Source organism: Siphateles boraxobius, unplaced genomic scaffold, assembly GCF_051911475.1.
Source record: "Siphateles boraxobius isolate OS27281-9 unplaced genomic scaffold, OSU_SipBor_1 130, whole genome shotgun sequence".
NCBI lineage: Eukaryota > Metazoa > Chordata > Actinopteri > Cypriniformes > Leuciscidae > Siphateles > Siphateles boraxobius.
Window position 1 is genome coordinate 40,592,744 of NW_027508734.1, and position 22,633 is coordinate 40,615,376.

Genomic DNA, 22,633 nt, shown 5'->3' on the forward strand with positions numbered 1-22,633 from the left:
GCACAATTATATTTCACTCTATGAGAGACTTTATGAAATTGTTTCAGAAATGTGAGCTGAAGCACAAAATGGTATTAGACCTTTTGGTCCTGGAAAGCCTGGTCTGCCTGGGTTACCAGGGCCACCTGGAGGTCCTGGAGCACCCATGCCACCCATGTCACCTTTAGGCCCTGTAATAATGATATAGGATTAGTAGAGAAGGATCAGGATAAAGAAATAATATATATATTGTATACATTCAACAAATGCAGTTAAAATTGCGAATATTAGTAGATATTGCTATCATCATATTACCAGGCAGTCCCGGTAGGCCATCTTGACCAGGTAGTCCTGGACCCCCAGGTGGACCAATTGTGCCAGGAGGTCCAGGAAATCCAGGGCTTCCTCTGTCACCTTGCAACCCTGGAATACTCAGACCCGGGGAGCCACGGTCTCCTTTCTCTCCATTTGCACCAACGGCTCCTGAAGTAGAGAATACAACAATGGTGTTATATAGTGAACCAATACTTAGTCATATTACTAGAACTAACATTTGTGTTTGATAATGCTTAAGAGATACGCTTCACCTGACACAATTGTTAAAATTTCTAGACTAAATAATATTATTTTATTTAAAATTATAAATGCACTCCCTGTGCACATAAGGACATATTATTTTGCATAAAAATAGTCTAGAGCTCGCACAAGAGTCTCTTCTAGTTGAGTCTCCTGTGCTTGCATTAGACTAGAAATAAATCTGGCAAGCATATCTCTATTTCTAATTCTCTAATTCTTCTCTGAAGAGAGTTTTACTGAAACAACCATAGGCATACCAGGAAACCCCATAGATCCAGGAGATCCAGGAGGACCAGGGGGGCCCTGAAGGCCAAAGGCAGGGGGCCCTGGGGGGCCACGAGGACCAGGACCACCAGGAAAACCACTATCACCTAAGTGCAAAAAGAAAATGCGAAGAACTTAGATCAATTTGTAATACAACTTCATGTTAGTCTCATCGAAAGGCATCTCTTTTTTGTCTAGTGCAGCATAACTATTTTTTCTCTGTTTGAACATAAAGTAATTCTCTACCTTTAGGTCCAGGGGCACCGTCGAGTCCTGGACGCCCTGGTGCACCAGGGTTTCCAGGGAAACCAGAATCACCTTTCGGACCGGGTGTACCTTTATTGCCTGGGAATCCTGTAGGACCTGAAGGGCCAGGTAGACCAAAACCAGGATCTCCCTTTGGTGACATAGAAACTCATTGGAGAACATTCCTAATACAGTTCACTTATTTATACCCCTAATGCACTTAATGATTTATAGCAAAAAACCAGTGAACACTATTTCACCCATAATTCAATGCACACAGTAGCTTAATTTCTTCCGGAATATTTCAATTTGCAGTGGTACCCCTTTCATTTTTCTTCTGATAAAAAAAATGTAAAATATAGCCATCCAAAATATATAGTTCAATATTCTCTATATTCAGTGTTGGGAAGGATACTTTCAAAACGTATTTCGTTACAGAATACATGCCCAAAAATGTAATTTGTAATGTATACCGTTACGTTACTCAATCTGAGTAACGTATTCTGAATACTTGGATTACTTCCACATTGAATTGCCTTTTATAAGTGTAAGAATGCGGCCATCAAACCCGGCTTACAAAACAAGGCCTATTCTGGTGGAGTGGGGGTGCGGTGGTGACGTGTTCATGTAACATGTAAGGGCGGCGCTGCCAATAAAGTATCTAAAAGCTGTCACAAAGAACTGGCAAAAGTAATGATTATGAATATGTCAAATATAGCAAGGAGATATTTTTAATTGTTTATTAATAAAAAAGTGTTTTCTTTGCCAGTGTCGGCTAAGATGAAGTTGATGATGCTGACTCGCGATCTTCAGTAGTGAACGCGCCAGAGAGAAATGCACATTTTATACGGATTACATAAGCAGAGAGCAGTCTGTAGTCTGTTTTCATTCGTTTTGAATTGTTCTGTTTAAAAGTAGACATGTCTGTGAGGCAAGTAGGTTACCTTATACGCTGAGTTTCGGTTCATTTATGAGACGAGCTCCAGTTCACGCGCCGGCGCCTCCATTTCGTGATTATCTATCGTCTGCTATATTTACTTCTTATTTATTAAATCCAGGCAATTGGTTGATGAAACATTGATTAAAATTAAGATACAATTAATACAAAACGAAATTCAATTTAAAGAAAGTTTTTGTGCTTTCTGTTTGATGTCTGTGTGAAAGTTTTAAAGCATCTTTTAGTGCCGCTTTCAGAGCGCTCAGGTCCTTAACGGAGAACTGTCGCGTCCGTAACATTGTTTTTCCTCATAAATGCGAACACGAAAAATAAAATAATATAAAATGACCCTTCTTCATCCGGTGGGTAGTAATATAACTTTGGTTTGCGCAGTGTAATTCACAGAATTTCTAAAAAATATTTTGCCACCTAAAAGTTAACTATTGTTTTGTGTCACGCGTGTTTCCCTCATATTAAATATAAAACCCATCTGTAGACAAATATTTTTCTAATGTCTGGACTCCTTTATTAAGGGAGTATGGATATAAACAGACGTTTCAATATATGTGACCCTGGATGACAAAAACAGTCATATGGGTCATTTTTTTGAAATTGAGATTTATACATCACATGAAAGCTAAATAAATTACTTTCCATTGATGTATGGTTTGTTAGGATAGGACAATATTTGGTCGAGATACAACTATTTGAAAATGTAGAATCTGAGGGTGCAAAAAATCGAAACATTGAGAAAATCGCCTTTAAAGTTGTCCATTTTATGTTCGTGATTGTGCTGCATTCACTCACAAAAATAAATGTTTTATACATTTACGGTAGGAAATTTACAAAATATCTTCATGGAACATGATCTTTACTTAATATCCTAATGATTTTCGTCATAAAAGAAAAATTTATAATTTTGACCCATACAATGTATTGTCGGCTATTCCCACAAATATACCCGTGCTACTTAAGACTGGTTTTGTGATCCAGGGTCACATATTGGTATTAAATGCTTTTTCTGAGAATTTATATTTCAAGTTTTGACTGTAAATGTCACGTTTATAACGGAATTGGCCAATTTTAAAGAATTAATCTTCAACTAGTTTTGTGCTGTAGGTCTACGTATTTTATAATGTTAACTTCAAATAATACTAATAGTAATTTGAAGATGTGGTAGCATTGGATCTGGACGGGAAGACCCAGGAAGATCCTCCCTTCTCTTTCTTTAATGTGAAATGCTGTTTGAATTTCCAAGATAGAAACGTATTCTTGCCCTGGATCTGTTGTTACGGCTCCATCTACCTCTAGCTCCCGCTGCTCCTCTTCCGACTCCATTGTGACTTCACTGATCACGCAAACCGTGCATTTTTTCGTTTTCATATTGGGGCTTCTGGGAAATGCATGGAGTTGCTTTAATTTATTTAGAGAGTGAATAAACTCGTGAAACAGAGAAGTATCGTCATGTAATCCATTGATTTAAAAAATGTAACTGTATGCTAAATACCAACTATTTAAATTGTAACTGTAACGGAATAAAGTTACTCATAATTTGTATTCTGAATACGTAACGCCGGTACATGTATTCCGTTACTCCCCAACACTGCCTATATTGATACTGTATAGTATATTCAATATTGTTCAAAAGTCTGGGGTCGGTAAACTTTTTTGAAGTTTTGGAAAGAAGTCTCTTACTCTTATCATCAAGGCTGCATTTATTTGATGCAAAATACAGTAAAACAGTCATGCAAATAGTTTATTATTATTTATTATTTAATATATAAATAAATAAATATATATATATATATATATATATATATATATATATATATATTAATATTTTTTTTAGAAATTGTTTTTAATAATTGTGCAATTTTGTTACATTTAAAAATAACTTTTTTCCATTTTTTAATATATTTTAAAATGTTATTTATTTCTTTGATGGCAAAGTTGAAATCATCAGCCATTACTCCAGTCTTCAGTGTCACATGATCCTTCAGAAATCAGTTTAATATGCTGATTTGGTGCTTAAGAAACATTTCCTATTATTATCAATGTTGACAACAGCTGGCAAGGATACGTACTCTGATTAACAGAAATGATAAAATAACAGCATTTATTTGAAACAAATATTTTCTGACAATATAAATGTCAATGCTGTCACTTTCGATCAAATTAATGTATCCTTAAAAGTATTCTTTTTTTAAATTTGTTTTCTTACTAACCCCAAAATTTGAACAGTTGTGTATACAATGTGCAATAGAATGATTTAGAAACTGATTATTAAAATATATATCACATAAATGTAACATATTCGTGTCTACTGGTGAAGTTTATAATATTATATTGTATCATGTGGGTTAAATGTCTCATACTTTGGGTCCAGGTATTCCAGGCTGACCAGACAATCCATCCAAACCTGGTCGCCCAGGAATGCCAGGTCCACCAGGGGAACCAGCAATACCAGGAAAACCTGGAGAATTCCAACAACACTGTTAGACATGGACAAAATAGTCCCTCACTACCTAAGAAAAAAAAGTCCTTAAAAAAGGGATAAAAAAGGATGTGGAACAATACATGCACCTAGTGAAAGTCAGACAATTCATCCAGGCCAATTAATTAACAAGTTTTTGGCCAAATCGGATTTTTTAATGAAAACGGCCCATTTCCTGTGAATTGGAAAACACTTAACAGTTGACAAACTACTTGTGACAGAGTACATTAGTGTTTTAATAGCAGAAATACATTGTACCTTTAGTACCAGGGGGTCCTGGCAAACCAATACCAGGAAGACCAGGATCTCCTTTGGCTCCAGGTAGGCCTGGGAACCCAGGCTGTCCAGATTGGCCTGTATTACCTGTATAGATATGGAACCAGTCAGCTCGATATGCATTCAAGACCACTAAATGTGTGCTGACAAAGTCTAGTAAGCCATTTTGTCTTTACCTGGACTTCCTGGCAATCCGGGATCTCCATCACGACCTGGAGGTCCACGCTCACCTCTTTCTGGCACAGCCAACCCAGGTTCACCTTTCTGACCTACATTGAGATGATATAATGTCCAAGTTTCTCATCATTCAAAGTAGTAAAACTTCTTTTAAGTCAACAAGTAGTCAGCTAGACACATTGAACATATTCACAAATACTCAATCATGACAACTCTCTGAATAGTTTTAGCATGTTAAAGAAAATGACGATATTCATGTATTTGGTATTGGCATACTAGCTCTGCTTATGAAGCCTGCTGCTGCAGAGCAAGTACGGACTTGCTACTACCAATAGATACACAGACACACAGCTTTGAGAATGTAAAATATGCTGCTGCTGCATGAAGACATTCATAAATCCCATAGCGGATCTAGACAGATGGATCTGGGGGAGGAGGACGACTTCCGATGAACTGCAGGACCAGCTTACAGTGAACACTGAACCAGAGCAAATGTTGAGCCAACAATCTCATTGGCTGCAGAATCAACAGAGGCCAATTAGCTTATGTCATGTAATAATGAAATTATTGCTTTCAGACTGCATGTAAGGACCAATCAGCCTCTCCATCTAGAGTTTCATGACTGAACTAGATATTTACCTTGATAAGTGGTAAAATATAATATATAGTGAAAAAATATTATATATGTTATTTATATTCACATATACAATTGATTGACAGCCTTAAAATAAATTGAAAATAAGAACAAGACAGTATTGGTTTTTACCTGGCGCTCCAGGAGCCCCTGATCTTCCTGAAACGCCCTGAATACCCTTCTCTCCAGGAGGTCCCTGTGGACCAAATCCTGGGGGACCACTAAGACCCCTGTCTCCTGGAGATCCTGGGAAGCCGGGTTCACCTGGTGGACCTTGTGCACCTTTCACCACTGCCGAACCCTTTAAGAAAAAATGGCAGATTGTTTTGTGAACCTGTTACTTGAGTCATGGAAATTGCAGTTTCTCGTTTTAGAAGTGAAAAGTATGTTTACATAGAAGTCTTAAAGGCATATAGATAAATACAAATATTTATTTATTTAACCCTTTTTAATTCTAACGGGCGTGCGCGTGAGCAGAGTATATTTTTTTCGATGCGCGTGTTAACCAATGAGTGCATTCACACCAGGAGCAGGAGCGTCGCGTGAGCAGCAGTAAAGCCGTAGTTTCAGCACGGAGTCTATTTTTGCTCAATTAAAGTGAAAGCACACTTTTGAAGGACAAATTAAATATGATTTCACACAAAAAGTGCCCAAAATGCACAGAATAAGCATGTCTAGAGTTTCAACAAGAAAATGAAGAATCAAAAATATTTATAGAAGATTTACCCATTTAAACTTGTTTTTAACTATTAGGTTTGGGTGAAAGTATGGTCTATTATAAACAACTAAAGTGCACTAGCCAGAAAATATGATATATAAACTTTTAGTCTTTTAGTTTATGGCCCTGTCCCAAATGGCACACTTCATGTGGACTTTCGGTCTTGTGGACTTAAATCGCGCGTGCTCGCCGAGTCTACGAGTCCGTAGGCCGTCCCATTTCGCATTTTAACGCTCTGAAGTGTGCTCAGCAGCGCCCCCTTTGTACCCTTGAAGCAGTCTTCCGCGAAGCCCGCATAGATGCAGGCTCCACGCACTTTAACTACCCAGGAATCCTTGCGAAATTAGGAGATTTCGCTCACGGACTGTTAACATGGCTTTATGATATAGGCGTACATTTTACCAGTTGTTACTTACAGTTTATACAAACATTATCGACCAGTGGTTGATATCTCAAACATAATAATAGAGTGTTAAAATTGAACATTATGTATTATTATGTACAACTGTATTGATCATTTACATAACCATGACATCTATTCTAATGCCCAGGTGGCATATACAATTATAGAACTGTAAAAGCAGGCTGTGTAGTTCACATGGACATAAGATTTGGGAAAATAAAATAAATCCTGTTCTCGATGCTAAAGACTGTAATATTTTTTAATTATATTTGTGATATTTTTCTAATAAAGTGACTGATGAGATGACCTTTAAGTTTATTCAGCTTCGACGTCTGAGCTGAGACCTTCTTCCCTTTTTCTGGCGTGACGATCGAGTCTGTCCCAAAAATACCTCTCAATGCGCCCTCGCGGACTCACGCTAAGGGCCCTATAGGTCTGCACCACATTACGTCACCGAAGTGTGGACTCTGAGGAAGTCCACAAGACCGGAGTGTGCCACTTGGGACAGGGCCTATGTAATACACAGACAGGTACGTATATAGGCTAGCACTACCCAAATCAAACCCGAGAGTGTGTTTTTGTATTTTTTATCCGGAGTTAGTAAACATGTCTTGATACATGTATTAGTGAATCAGATGATACATGTATTAGTGTAACATGTATTAGATACTGTATTAGTAAACATGTAAACAGTCTTGTAAACATATCGAAGTATGACTGAAAATACAAGATCTGAGTTGTTTTCTTGGTTGTGTTTGTTGTTTACCATTTACATGAGAATGTTTCTTTCAAACTTTCAAGACCATCAAGATTATAAATGACAAACTTCTAAAAACAAATTTATAGTTGTCTTTGTAAAGAAACGCTCACTTATATGTAGCCTTGGAGCCGCTGCTGTGACGGTGTACGAACGCTTTCAGTGTGAATACTCTGGCGCATCTGCAGCTGCAGTGACGATGAAGTTACGCTGACGAGAAGCTCAAGCTTGTGGTGTGAAAAGGCCGTAAGGGTCAGAGAGAGGGTGGAAATGTTCTGATTGACTAAATCCCTGTTCACACCTGGTATTAAAGGGATAGTTCACCCAAAAAAGAAAATTAGCCCATGATTTACTCACCCTGAAGCCATCCTAGGTGTATATGACATTCTTCTTTCAGACGAATACAATCAGAGTTGTATTAAAAAATGTTCTGGCTCTTCCAAGCCTTATACTGGGAGTCAATGGGTATATGTTTTTGGAAGTCCATCAGAGCCTATCCATCCATGATAAAAGTGCTTGAAACGGCTCTGGGGGTTAATAAAGGCCTTCTGAAGTGAAGCGACGTGTTTGTGTAAGAAAAATATCCATATTTAAAAAACATTTTAACCCCCAGAATTGAACCCCCAGTGACGTTTCGAGCATTGTAAATTGCGTGAGCTATTTTCGTCCATCAGATCAAAAAGATCTGAAAAAGCCCATTAATATAACTACCCATAAAATTTACAGAGACCCCTGTAATTCTAAAAATGATATGGTCTGGTTTGTTAAAAGGGATTTATTTTCTGAAGACCCAGAACAGTAATGTGCTGATGTCCCATTTATTAGTCAGTGTTTTTTTGTTTAGTTTTTTTCTCTCTTTCTTCAGCACAATGTTTGGTCAGTACTTGCACTAAGTGTTGCAGTTAATAAAATGACACTTTGTTGACTCCATGAATGTCTCCTGAAAATTTTATGGAAGAACACTTACAGTGGACGAAAGAGACAGATTTAAACACCAGGTGTAAACGGCTTCGACCAAAATGCATCTTAATGCCAGGTGTAAACAAGGCCGAAGATTGTGGATAGTGGATAAATTTAGTAGTCAGTGTATTATTATGATAAATAACATATCAGTTTATTTAACTGTATAAAAGACCCAAAAATTGTACTTTCTGAAGAATACTGAACAAACACTCACAGCTGGTCCTCTGAGGCCAGGGGGACCAGGCACTCCATCACGACCAGGTCTTCCTTCGAGTCCCGGCAGACCTGGAGGGCCAGGAAAGCCAGTGTCTCCTTTGTCTCCTTTCACACCCAGACCAGAGATGGCATCGCCTGGGTCACCCTTTTCTCCAGGGTATCCAGGGGGACCCTGAGGTCCTTGGATTCCCTAAAAGGTAAATATATCACTTACATGTTATTTATTAAAATGTCAAGGAGACCTGGTGAAATGTAAAGTAATTCTATTTTTTGAATAAATCTGAAGCATCTGCCATAAAAAAAAAAAAGGTGAGGTACTGTAAGGAAGCACTTACAGCAGGGCCTATGAGCCCTGGACTTCCTGGGTATCCTCTTTCTCCTTTAGATCCAGGCAAACCAGGAGCACCTGACACAAAAACAAGTGTGCCTTGCAGCTTGAAAAGCATTTGTACTTTATGTAAAAAATAGCAATTTTTTGTGAAATAAACGTTTTGGGCTCTAGTCCTGAAAATCATGGATACTTTTACTTTTCAGTACTTTTGTACTGAAATGTACCATGTTATTTACTTGGTACTTCAAAGAATACTGTGAACTACCTTTTGTTTTTGGACCTGTGCAGTACCTTCCTACCATGTTTTATTGTAATTAGAGATGTCCGGATATTTCTATAAATTGTGTGTATATATATATATATATATATATATATATATATATATATATATATACTGTATATTGTGCCTTTATTAGGTAAAACATCATTAAAGAAAACATCTGCATGACACGTGAAAGTTAAATTTGTTAAAAATGACTTAAATCTTACCTTGATTTCCAGGGGGACCTGGAAACCCTGGGGGTCCTGGGATAGGGTTTCCATTACTGAAACAATTCACACATGTCTCTCCTTTTTGACCTGTGATAATTGGCATTAGAGAGTATTAGCCACCATGTTCTTAAAAAAAAGTATTTGTGTTGTTCATACAGATTTTGCTTTCTAATATGAAATGCATGGCAAACCTTGCAGTCCTGATTCTCCAGGAAATCCACGCTCCCCCTGCAGGCCTGGTGGACCAGTAGGACCACGATTACATTCTGGATCACCGTTGAAAATTCCTGGGGGACCAGGAGGCCCTTGGAATCCTTGAAGACCTTGTGGACCTTGTCTCCCAGGTGGTCCAGGGAGCGAGATTCCAGGCTGTCCCTCATCACCCTTTTCTCCTCTCTCTCCAGGTAAACCTGGCGAGCCAGGAGGACCTGGACCTCCAATTCCTATGATTAAAGATTTCTTTAATTTAATTAACTGCATGAATTAAATCAACATGAATCAATCATACACTGAAATAATTGTAATGAAAATATGTGTGAAATACAATTGCATAAAAAATATATTATTCAAAAATTACCCCCCACCCCCAAAAGAATGCTGCTTACCTGCAAGACCTTGTGGACCAGGTGGCCCCTGAATACCTACCAAAAGACAAAAATGCATTGACCTCTGATACAAATAACACTGTAAAACATATTTGTATGAATAAACAGTACATAAATTATAGTTCTGGCCACTTTCTCCAAAGTCTGACCAGGCCACAATACATGACATTACAACTGCATCACTGAAATGTTCTCTTCTGTTTCATGACAATAGCTATGTTTCCATCCACTAATCTTAATGCACATTTTGGGATATCGCATAAAAAAACGCTGGATGGAAATGCCCAAAGTGCACATAAATTCAAAAAATGCACATAAAAAAAACGTATGTGCTCAGTTGAGGTGAATAAATGTTTTATCCGTTTAGAAAACATGCGCTAAAGACTTTAACAGAGGATGTGATTAGACAACTTGAGTAACCAGCAGACCAATATCATTGCACCGCATCTCAAATGTTGGTTTGATCATTCTGAAATGCCTGTGCCAAAGTGCCATGACTGACCTCCATAGTATTTTTTTTCTATACTATATGCACCCACCAACTGTTTGGTTACTGACATTCTTCAAAATAACTTCTTTTGTGTTCAGCAAATGAAAGAAATTCACACAGGTTTGGAACAACTTGAGGGTGAGTAAATGATGACAGAGTTTTCATTTTTGGGTGAACTATCACTTTAAGTTTGACCTTGAGTGTTTAAATACCTGGAAGTCCTCTATCTCCTTTAGGTCCAGCAGGTCCTGGCTCACCACTGTCTCCTTTTGGTCCTATTCCGCCTATGCCTGAGAACTGCCCATTCTATGGGGTGAAAAGGATTATTTTAATTGAACTAATGTTAATATATAATAAATAATGATAAACATCAGGCCTATGGAAAGATGACAGAATAGAACAGAGAAATATTCAACATACCCTGAATGATGGAGGTCCAGGAGGGCCTTGATTACCTTTCTCACCCTAAATGTGTTAACAAAAGCATATATGTATGATTTCAAGGCAGGGCATTTTCTCAGAGGAGGCAAGGGAGGTAGCGCACCCTAACACGTTTTGGATGTAGACATAGACTTCATCCTTCATAAAGTTGAATAAACATGTTACGAAATAACATGAGATCAAATAAAGAGTAACAAAGTGACACAAGCAGATAAAGTGTATCCTGGGGTCGCACGTGCGTGTAGGCAGTTCCTCAACATCACTGTGTTTGGCTGATCATGCTGTCAGTGCGACATTGTTCATGTTAAATCATACTCACTACAGGCATGCAATTCTACCTGACAAAAGTGGAAACGCATGGCCTATTTACAGTAACAACAACATTCTAATTTAAATTAATTTGAAATGACAAAATTATCTGTGAGTGAGCTGGTTTTTCATGAACGCTCAGCTCAACTACATTAATACTGCACCTCTGTGCCTGTGATCATAATTAGACAGTGTTTACTAAGGATTTGACGGCCTAATGTTGTGTTTTGATGACACGTTCAGTACTTACTCTCACACCATCTTGTCCAGGTAGACCAGGAGGACCTGTATCTCCTTTGTCACCCTGAGAAAGAGATGTGACAACAGCATTAAAGAATATCATCAGTTTGGTGAAATGTACTAAACATTTATTGTAGACAGCTTACCGGATATCCAGAGAGGCCTTGCTCACCATCTTTGCCAGGTTTTCCCTTATGAAAATAAACATATCACCGCATACATGTCATAAAACGCTGTCTTTTGTAATCTGTAAACATAAACGAGTAGTTGGGGTTTCAGTATTAACTCACCCTCTTTCCAGGGTCGCCAGGTTCTCCTTTGTCACCTTTCTGGCCCCCTTGCGGACCCTGCCAGACAAAGACAGGAATGTTAATTACAAATTGAAAAAAACAGGTAACACTTTAGTTTAGGGTACAATTCACACTATGGCTGCGTTTACATTTGGCATTAACATGCGATCACCGTGATCCGATCAAGCAGATCGGATCATTAGCCAATCAGGACATGGAGCGTTTACATTTGTTCAGATTAAATAGCCTCTGTATCTGGATAACCGTATTTAAATTAGGTCTGTGGCACGACACCAGATTAAGAGTAAAGATGATACCAATTAAACAATGTACCAATTGCTTTCACTCACTCACTTTACTTTCCTGTGCAATCTCCAGTCTTAGATCAAATTAAGTTTTTTGAACAAAGGAATAGTACTACTTTCAGAGTTGTTAATACAAAAATACCTGGGCTGGTCATGTTAAACAAGTCACATCATCGATCATCTGGGTTTAAGGTTATAGTGTGCAATGACTATATTGACAGAAATGGAACAATAAACAATAAAAACATTCAACATTTAAAACATAAAAAAATTCCGATTCCGATTATTTCTCTGGCAAAGCAGCGTGCAGCTCTTCATTAAGATCTCATGACTGACTGTGATTGGCGATCGCCTCGTTCAGATAATGTTGCACAATTAAAATGATAAATGACACATAGTATCATGTAAGTCTAAATAAACTGTTTTAAAGATTGACGTTTATTGTAAGGTTCAAATAAGTTTAATTTCTTGTCTAAACTGCGTCTGGCCATTATTTTCTGACAGCCACGTGGGGAGAGTGGGCGGGGATTTATATGACGTCCAGCTGTGAATGCAGACACGATGGCTGGATTGCGTTTACATTACACTGAGATTCAATCACAATGCGTCCTCGACTACCTCCGGACCGGGACACGCTGTAACAGTGTTTACACTTGTCTTTTCAATGTGCATGTGGACAACATCCGGATACAGGTCACATGTTAATGCCAAGTGTAAACGTAGCCTATGAACTATTTGCTTATTAGCATGCATGTTATTAGGATATTTGCTGTTTATTAGTACTTATAAAGCACATATTAATGCCTTATTCTGGATGACCATATTCTACATTCCTTAATCCTACACCATATCTACACATCATCATCGCAGTTTCCGGTTCAATCGCACATTTAAATAAAGTTGTCAATCCAAAAACTTTGCAATGTACTTCGCAGCATGAAAAACTAAACTTGTATTTAAATTGTGAATGGGTGATAAACAGGAAGCAAGAGAAGATCTCTTCCTCTATAATCACTAAGGCTGTCAGTCTCTAAAGCACAAGCTCACTGTGAAAACTCCTGTTATAATAAAAAAGCTCTTAATTGTACAATGAATCTCTTATTTACATCATGTTTACACTTTGTTGGTTTTAAAGAAAGGATTCACGAGCGAGCGGCAAACATTGAACATTTTCAGTGGTGTTGAGTGGATTCTGCCTAACTTACCGACTAGCACCTCTAATTGACCATTGCATTCACATGCTCAACAGATATGATTGTGATTGGCCACAACTCTTGTAAAAACACACTGTAAATAGAAACATTTGATGCTCAGAGACCACTCAAACAAACATGAACGAGAGCGTTTTAAAGCAGCATCTATCAGCGGGTACTGAATATACCAGATACTCAGTACTACCAGTACTGCAGAAATGCAGGTACTGCCAACTTTTTTTAGTACTGACTGGTGACTATAGTACCGGTACAACGACTCTAGTTTTAATGAGTGTAGAATAGAATGAAAGGAAACAAAAAGAAAGATACATACAGGGGGGCCAGGGAAGCCTGGGATACCAGGCTCTCCAGGTGGGCCGACATCACCCTATTAAAAGACAAACAACAAAACATTAATCAAAACACATACAAACATTTGATGGGACCTGCTATCAAGCAATGTAACTCAAGAAAATTGTACTACAAAAAAAAAAAAAAAAATCATTTATATTGTTATGATAAAAATAAATTTAAATTGGATATTCTTATTTGGGCTGTGAGTAAAAAATAAATAAAAAAATAATAAATAAATAAATAAATAAATAGTACCTTTTCTCCTTGTTGTATGACTGTATCAGGAGCGCCTACTACTTCGCCAACCTGTCCTGGTGGTCCTGGAGGTCCTTGTAATCCACGTTCACCCTTCACACATAAACACATGCACATTAAAAACCCAACTGTTAACAAACCTGATGTATATATTGTTTTACAATGGGCGTACCTGCACTCCTTTGGGTCCTTGAAAGTTCAATCCCATGTTTCCCTTCAAGGAAAATATACACATTATCAAGACACACTTCTGCAAATCTGAGATAAGTAAATCTTGAAACTGTTTAATTGCATCCTTCAGACTTACCTTCGGGCCTGGTGGACCAGGAGGGCCTGGGCGACCCTGAAAATGAGTGGAATTATACAAATGAAATGAATTATAGCATTGCAAAATACTAAATCTGTATGAGCCAGCAGTATAAAGGGTAACATAGGTTCACAGCCCTTCATCTTAAATGTGTGTGGTGGATTTTAAATCACACAAGCTTAGAGCTGCACAAATATAGAAACTGCAATCAGTGTCTTACCTCATACCCTCTGGGACCAGCAGGACCTTGAGGACCTTGAGGACCTGGGGGTCCGGGATTCCCCTATATATGGTAAACAGAGGGCTACTTGATGAACTAGACTAATTTCACATTTATTTATTGGCAATTCAAGAAATCCAAATATATATCTCTATAATTTATTGGTATAGCATGAAAGATATCTATTTGTGACTTTATATTCCAAGAAATACAGTCATGATTGTGACAAGTCTCAACTGTGAGATATCAAGTCACATTAATAAGAAATTCATTTTTAAATTTATTTTAGGGCTGTCAAAACTAACGTGTTAATAACGCATTAACGTAAATTCATTTTAACGGCACTGATATTATCAACGCGTGATTAACGCAGCGCACATTTTCTGTTTGACCCGTGGCCTAGCCAGTAGTTGGAGAAATGGAGATGCAGCCATAGACAGTAAAGGATGCAGCAGCAAACAGAAATGGAGAAAGAAAAAGGTCTTCTGAAAATTCAAATACAAAACGATGTCTGATAGTTCTTTCGACAAGACAAAAGTTGTCTGCATTTATTGTCCATGTGAATTAAGTTATCACAGCAGCACGTCGAGTTTAAAATATCACTTGATGATCATTTTGGTCCATAATTTTGCGAGCAATTGTTGATAAAGAAAATTTTCGCACAACATTGGAAATATTCACATTTTAAACCATGAAGGCGAGTTAGTGGATATCACACAAGCAATGTGCAAACTTTGCTCCAGAGTTATGCCGGTGGAGAAGGCTCAAACAAACCCCAGTCAATTATTCACTAAAGAAAGTGAAAGTAAAAACATCCGATGGGTGGATATGCTCTCAGAGATGATGAGAGCTGAATCTACTTCAACGTGCTGATAACGGTATATTATTTTCTTAATATTTCTCTTGTGGCCCATAAGTAGTGAAAAATTAGAAGAGAAGTATTTCGTCTTAAACAAGTTTATTTTAAATGAGGATTAAGCTAATCTAACTAATCTTTTTTCTTCCTCGCAGCTCGTCGGTTATGAGGGGATGAGCTATAAAATTATTGCGGGGCAAATTAATTGTAATATTAATATAATAATAATAATTTAATACATTAATTGGAAATGTCAAATCCTCTTGGCCCCCCGAATCATTATACATATAAACGATTATACATATGAACAACCTTCGAGGGCCATGTTACTTTTTTCATATGTCTAATAGACATGAACAAGTTCTTTGAAACACATCGATGACTTTTGAAACATGCTATATGTCTTCATGCTATATGTTGGGTATGGTTTCACTAATAATAAACATACATTTGCATAAAGCATCTATATTTTTCCATGCCCATGTTGATTAAAGTATTACAAGCTAGAATATAATTAAAGATACATTTAGAACAGATAAAAATGTGTGATTAATCATGAGTTAACTCATGACAATCATATATAAATATGAATGATTCTCATGTGAAAGGGTACACAGTAAAATCCACTACGAGTGAATTCCCATATTTGGGTCAAGTTATGCTTTATTTTCACAGTTTTGCCCTGAACTCACAGGAACATGTGATTTACTGTAATCTGTAAATGCTTACCCTTGAGCCTGGTATGCCATCAAAGCCATCATCCCCATTTTCTGAAATTCTATTTTGATCTATGACTTCCCCAGGCTCCCCCTACAGGAGAAAAGATATACATACATAACTTCACACATAACTTATAAACATAATTTCACACACATCCTAATATGTGTGCCACTACATTGAAGAAAAAGTGCATATGCATTATGGAATTAAATAATTGCCTTTTGTCCTATAGGACCTGTTGGACCCTGTGGAGACAAGAAAGTATTAATTATTTAGAGAATAATGAGTTCAATACTTCTGTGAATGAGTGCATGATAGTATGCTTGCAAATTTGAAATGTGACAAAGCAATACTTACTATTCGACCATCTAAACCTGGAAGGCCTGGACTTCCTGGAAATCCTCTTTCACCCTGTAAAGAAAAAAAAAGGGTATATTTATTTGTTTTTAAGTTTTAATCCATTCAACCTGTCCGTAAACTGATGAAGGCTTGTTGTTTGTAGCATTTAATACTTTAGTTCCGTTACAGCCTGGAATTCCTCTGGGTCCAGGTGCGCCATCCTGTCCTGGGAGACCCTGTCAGTCAAAAACAGCACATACATCTTTTAACTATTAACATTTAGAATGCGAGGCAAGAAGTAGACAGACGACAGCAGATTGACACACTTACTGTATGTCAAGAGAGCCTTACATGATTTCAGAGACAGAGTTCGAAAAAAATACAGCCCGTTTACCACACACGGTTCAAAAGTTTGAGGACAGTGTTTTTTTTAATTAATACTTTTATTCAACAAGGATGCATTCAATTAATCAAAGTAAAGATATTTACATTGCTACAAAATATTTCTGGTTGCACTTTATTTTACATTACGTGCACTTACATGTACTTACAATGTACTTACCTAAGAAAGTACTGGGTAATATAAGGTACATGGGTTAAGGTTAGGTTTAGGGGTAGGTTCAGGGTTAGTACCTAGTTATTACCCAGTTAGTGCAATTACTATAGTAAGTACATAGTACATTCATGGTTAACAGGACTGTAAATAAAGTGCTACCAGATTTCCATATCAAATAAATGCTGTTCTTTATAACTTTCTATTCATCAAAGAATCCTGAAAAAAGTAGTTATGCCCCCCCCCCCCCCCCCCCCCCCCAAAAAAACTGTTTACATCATTGATAATAAGAAATGTTTCTAGAGCACCAAATCAGCATACTAGATTGATTTCTGAAGGATCATGTTATCAAAATTATTTATTGTCACGTTTCAGTATGTTTGAGTTTTGTTTTGTGATCTTGGTTTCCCCTGTGTTTGTGATTTTGGTACAGTCCTGTTAGTTTTCCCGCTCTGTCTGATTAGTTATTCCCGTCACCTGTGTTCTGTTAATTATCATATTAGTCCCTGTTCATTTAAGCCTTGTGTTCTCCCTCAGTGTTTGTTGGTCGTCGTCGATGTAAGGTTGTGTGTTTTTGAAGTCCTGGAGTTTCCTTTGTTTCTGTCTGTTCCTGTAAGTTTAGTTTGTAAATAAATCAACTATACTTCAGTTCCCGTGTCCTCGTCTTCGGCATCCTGCAACAACCCTGACAGAACGACCAACCCTACAAAAACCGAAAATGAGCCAAAGGAGGAAGAACAAAAAGGTGAAACCATTTCACACACCTATCCTCTTTCAAGGTGAGCGCTCATTAGAAGAGTATGCGGGGCGTTACCTAGAGCTCTATGATGATGTGACGTTGGATGAAGAGGAACTGAAGCAGAGTTTCTGGGGTGGTCTGAAGGACCCGCTAGCCCAGATAATTCTGGTGAAAGACCTCAATATGTCCTTTTATGAGTTTGTGGATCACACGCTATGGGCGTGTGGATCCAACTACCTCGTAGAAGATCTCCCGCCAGCGTCTGAGCCCATCGCCTGCTCGCCAGCGCCTGAGCCCATCGCCTGCTCGCCAGCGCCTGAGCCCATCGCCTGCCTGCCAGCGCCTGAGCCCATCACCTGCCCGCCCACGTCTGCTGATCCAGAGACTGTTCCCATACCTCAGCCAGTGTTTGTTCTGGAGCACACCACACGTGAGTCCACACGAGAAGACACAGCGCTGATTGTGATGTCTGCGGCGATTCTGTGTGTGTGGGCTACACGCACATCAGTTCTGGCCCATGAGTCCAGTTCCGAGTCCCATGATGTGCTGGCCCCATCCAGTTCCGAGTCCCATGATGTGCTGGCCCCGTCCAGTTCCGAGTCCCATGATGTGCTGGCCCCGTCCAGTTCCGAGTCCCATGATGTGCTGGCCCCGTCCAGTTCCGAGTCCCATGATGTGCTGGCCCCGTCCAGTTCCGAGTCCCATGATGTGCTGGCCCCGTCCAGTTCCGAGTCCCATGATGTGCTGGCCCCGTCCAGTTCCGAGTCCCATGATGTGCTGGCCCCGTCCAGTTCCGAGTCCCATGATGTGCTGGCCCCGTCCAGTTCCGAGTCCCATGATGTGCTGGCCCCGTCCAGTTCCGAGTCCCATGATGTGCTGGCCCCGTCCAGTTCCGCGCCAGAGCCCGTTGATCCTGTGCCAGAGCCCGTTGATCCTGCACCAGAGCCTACTGATCCTGCACCAGATGAACCAGAGCCCACTGATCCTGCACCAGAGCCTACTGATCCTGCACCAGATGCACCAGAGCCCACTGATCCTGCACCAGATGCACCAGAGCCCACTGATCCTGCACCAGAGCCCACTGATCCTGCACCAGATGCACCAGAGCCCACTGATCATGCACCAGAGCCCACTGATCCTGCACCAGATGCACCAGAGCCCACTGATCCTGCACCAGATGCACCAGAGCCCACTGATCCTGCACCAGATGCACCAGAGCCCACTGATCCTGCACCAGATGCACCAGAGCCCACTGATCCTGCACCAGAGCCCACTGATCCTGCACCAGATGCACCAGAGCCCACTGATCCTGCACCAGAGCCCACTGATCCTGCACCAGATGCACCAGAGCCCACTGATCATGCACCAGAGCCCACTGATCCTGCGCCAGTCCTGTCCGGCCCGGATTTTCCTTTGCCGCTGGTCCTGCCCAGCCCAAGACCCTCGTTGCTGCCGGATCCCCCCTTTCCTGTCAATTTCTCCATTAAAAAGTTGGGGGGGCGCCCACCCGAAGGGTCCTCAACGCCATGGCCAGCCGAGGGGTCCTCACCGCCATGGCCGCCCGAAGGATCAGCTCCACCATGGACACCCGAGGGTCCGACAGCTCCGCCCTGGACGCCCGAGGGTCCGACAGCTCCGCCATGGACGCCCGAGGGTCCGACAGCTCCGCCCTGGACGCCCGAGGGTCCGACAGCTCCGCCCTGGACGCCCGAGGGTCCGACAGCTCCGCCCTGGACACCCGAGGGTCCGACAGCTCCGCCCTGGCCACGCCCACAGCCTGCTCCGCCCTGGCCACGCCCACAGCCTGTTCCACCCCGGTTCCCCGAGCTACCAGCTCCGCCCTGGAGGCTTCCCGTCCCTACACCACCATGCCCTCGTCAGCCTCAAGGGCGCCCACCCTCCCACCCCTTTGGATGTTATACGGCGCGAGGACGCGCCTTCGGGGAGGGGGGAGGTACTGTCACGTTTCAGTATGTTTGAGTTTTGTTTTGTGATCTTGGTTTCCCCTGTGTTTGTGATTTTGGTACAGTCCTGTTAGTTTTCCCGCTCTGTCTGATTAGTTATTCCCGTCACCTGTGTTCTGTTAATTATCATATTAGTCCCTGTTCATTTAAGCCTTGTGTTCTCCCTCAGTGTTTGTTGGTCGTCGTCGATGTTAGGTTGTGTGTTTTTGAAGTCCTGGAGTTTCCTTTGTTTCTGTCTGTTCCTGTAAGTTTAGTTGTAAATAAATCAACTATACTTCAGTTCCCGTGTCCTCGTCTTCGGCATCCTGCAACAACCCTGACATTTATAAATTGTAATTATATTTCACAATATGACTGGTTTTATATGTATCTTTAATCAAACAAATGAAGCCTTTTTGAGGCCACCTGTTCCAAAAACATTTAAAAATAAATCATACTGACCCCAGGCTGACCACTGAATGGTGTGTACAGTATGTCTACTGTATGTCTGTCTAGGGCTGCAACTAAAGAGTGTTTTCATAATCAATTAATCGGACGGAAAAATGTTTTTATTTACTAACATGTTATTCTACATCCTGCGAATGTTTCCCTCCAAACAATGTGCAAACCAAAAGTTGCATATTTGAAAACATATTTATCTGTCTGCTATATATTCAGTGCAGAAAAGTATATATACAGTAACATATAAATATTACAACATTAGTTTACAAAGCAGATGTTTAACAAAACAGACATACTCACTCTCTGATGTATTCTGGTTTAATAATGGCAAACTGGTCTTTGCTGTTGGACAAACTTTTTTGCCAAATGTAAATACATGCCACATTAACTTTAATTGGTTTATCCCATAGCAATGAGTTTTTTTTGCAAACTATGTGAATAATAGAGAAATAATTTTATGATTTGATCTACACCACGGTGCACATAGGTAAATACTGTAGGTAATCAACTTCAATGTCAACTATTTTCAATTTGGATTTTTTTAATTACTTCTTACGGCCACAATACGGTGATATATTTAAGAAAGCCCTCATTGATTCACTCACTGGGATTCCCGGTGTTCCTGGGAAGCCCGGCAATCCAGAAGGTCCCTGCAAAAACACAGTCAGTATTTGCTGATAGCTGAGGATCCATTTTGAGCCAGAGGCTGTTACTGAGAAACTCTCACTCTTATTCCTTTGGTCCCCATTGGCCCTGAAGGTCCATCATCACCCTGTGAAAGAAAGAAAGTCCAGTCTTAATAGTAGCAACAGTATAGCTGATTAGTAACAGATTCTGGTTGAACAGCAGTTATTATGCATATATTATATGATATCATAATGGCCTGACCACTGACCTTCTCTCCACGAGGTCCAATCGGCCCCTCTGGTCCAGGGAAACCTGGAACACCTGGCTGGCCTGATAAACCTGGAAACCCTCGATCACCCTGTCATTAAAGTTAGCAAAATATTTAAGGGAACAACATAAAAGAGACCAAAGACATTAAGGATGTACATAGGAGTTAACATCAATTAGAAAAAAATGAAACATAATGCACATAGAAAAAAAAAAAACATTAAAGAGATCCAATCAGACTAGTGTCTAAGGGCATGTTTACACAACAACGAAGTACTAATAACGGAAACGTTTTTCCTTTGCGTTTTTCACGTAAAGAACGACAATATTGTCAAAACGATCCCTGTTCACATGGATCCGCGGAAACTACAAACAAACACTGTATTATTATGTCAGGCCGGTATTTGGCGATGTCACTTTGCAAAGAAACACTACGTGCCTAATAGACTGAACACGTAATATGGATGAATTGTACCTGTTTTACAAATTTGCGTTTGTGTGGTTCACACAGAGACAATAACGGAAACGCGAACGGCCAAAACGCATAAAAAGTTTTCCGTTTTTAGTTGAAAACGGTGTTGTGTAAAAGTCTTTAAAACCACTAACATCTAAGCATAAAGTGATACATTACCCAGTGCAGCACTTCTGGAGGCACAGATTAAAATGAAAAGAGTCAGGCTTTTGTTGAGTTCATGTTCGCTTCATTTTAACAAATGAATATAGTAGAGCTACACGATTCTGGATAAATTGATAATCACAATTTTTTGTTTTAAATAGAGATAACAATTCTCACACGATTCTGAACAGACAATTAAAAACATAACATGCAATTTAGAGGTTCTAATAAAATGTTAATTGCATAAATGTTAAATGATTAATATCTTTTTAAAAATATTAAATTAATTTGGAAGAATTATTTCAAAACATCAGTTTGAACGAATGATTCAATGAATCACTCAAATACTTTGCTTGTTTCATTAATGTAAGAAACATGCGTTTTTGAACAAATCTATTAAATGAATGATTCAATGACAAATATATATATTTTAACACGATGCAACCTAGTGGCATAACAATGTAATAATTTTATTCCGGTGTTTTTTTTTTTTTTTTTTTGTAAGTTGCCAGCCAGTGTTTTTGATCATTTTCACAAAATTTCATGGCCCCCCAAAATATTTTATTGAATGAATATCTTAACATGCAATATATCAAAGGAAAGAACAGAGCCTCTGCTTTAAAAAATCTGTTTTATCTTCCTGCATTATTTTTTTTATCAACACTTAAATATGGGTAAGTTTCATAAAAAAAGTAACATTTTGAACAAAAAGCTGAGAAATTCACATTTTTGTCAAAGACTACATCCAGATTAAATTCAGAACAATGATCAATACATAGATGGAGTAGATCAAGTCTATCAACACCCCTAATGCTTGCACAGTCCTATAGCTCGTCCTGGGTCGTCATTTCATTCAGTAACATTAGGCAGTTTTGATTTATAGGCTGTTTAATGCTGGTGATCGTGTTATTTTACATCTGCATATGATTACCTATGATATCGCTTGTTTCTACATCGTCTTCGTATGGAGATTCAGTCCTCTTTCAGAAGATGCATAATAGCGCCCCCTACCTCATACCACCTTAAACACGGATAATCT

At 39.3% G+C, this 22,633-nt stretch overlaps 1 protein-coding gene across 1 annotated transcript in view; it reads right to left on the reverse strand.

Annotated features, from left to right (window-relative positions):
* Positions 1–22,633, reverse strand: part of col4a5 (collagen, type IV, alpha 5 (Alport syndrome)) — a 62,604-nt gene that overhangs the window by 12,385 nt on the left and 27,586 nt on the right. Inside the window, exons 3-32 of the mRNA XM_077229515.1 lie at positions 20,980–21,069; positions 20,812–20,856; positions 20,690–20,734; positions 16,561–16,623; positions 16,406–16,459; positions 16,267–16,293; positions 16,058–16,138; positions 14,473–14,535; positions 14,253–14,288; positions 14,118–14,159; positions 13,946–14,038; positions 13,671–13,724; positions 11,839–11,895; positions 11,695–11,739; positions 11,559–11,612; positions 10,979–11,023; positions 10,771–10,864; positions 10,069–10,104; positions 9,655–9,906; positions 9,461–9,550; positions 8,976–9,046; positions 8,639–8,830; positions 5,716–5,884; positions 4,949–5,041; positions 4,755–4,859; positions 4,378–4,475; positions 1,066–1,216; positions 813–926; positions 295–462; positions 81–170 (exon numbers count right to left, since the gene is read on the reverse strand). Coding sequence (XP_077085630.1) covers positions 81–170; positions 295–462; positions 813–926; positions 1,066–1,216; positions 4,378–4,475; positions 4,755–4,859; positions 4,949–5,041; positions 5,716–5,884; positions 8,639–8,830; positions 8,976–9,046; positions 9,461–9,550; positions 9,655–9,906; positions 10,069–10,104; positions 10,771–10,864; positions 10,979–11,023; positions 11,559–11,612; positions 11,695–11,739; positions 11,839–11,895; positions 13,671–13,724; positions 13,946–14,038; positions 14,118–14,159; positions 14,253–14,288; positions 14,473–14,535; positions 16,058–16,138; positions 16,267–16,293; positions 16,406–16,459; positions 16,561–16,623; positions 20,690–20,734; positions 20,812–20,856; positions 20,980–21,069 — 2,617 coding nt within the window. The remainder of the gene's footprint in view (positions 1–80; positions 171–294; positions 463–812; positions 927–1,065; positions 1,217–4,377; positions 4,476–4,754; positions 4,860–4,948; positions 5,042–5,715; positions 5,885–8,638; positions 8,831–8,975; positions 9,047–9,460; positions 9,551–9,654; positions 9,907–10,068; positions 10,105–10,770; positions 10,865–10,978; positions 11,024–11,558; positions 11,613–11,694; positions 11,740–11,838; positions 11,896–13,670; positions 13,725–13,945; positions 14,039–14,117; positions 14,160–14,252; positions 14,289–14,472; positions 14,536–16,057; positions 16,139–16,266; positions 16,294–16,405; positions 16,460–16,560; positions 16,624–20,689; positions 20,735–20,811; positions 20,857–20,979; positions 21,070–22,633) is intronic.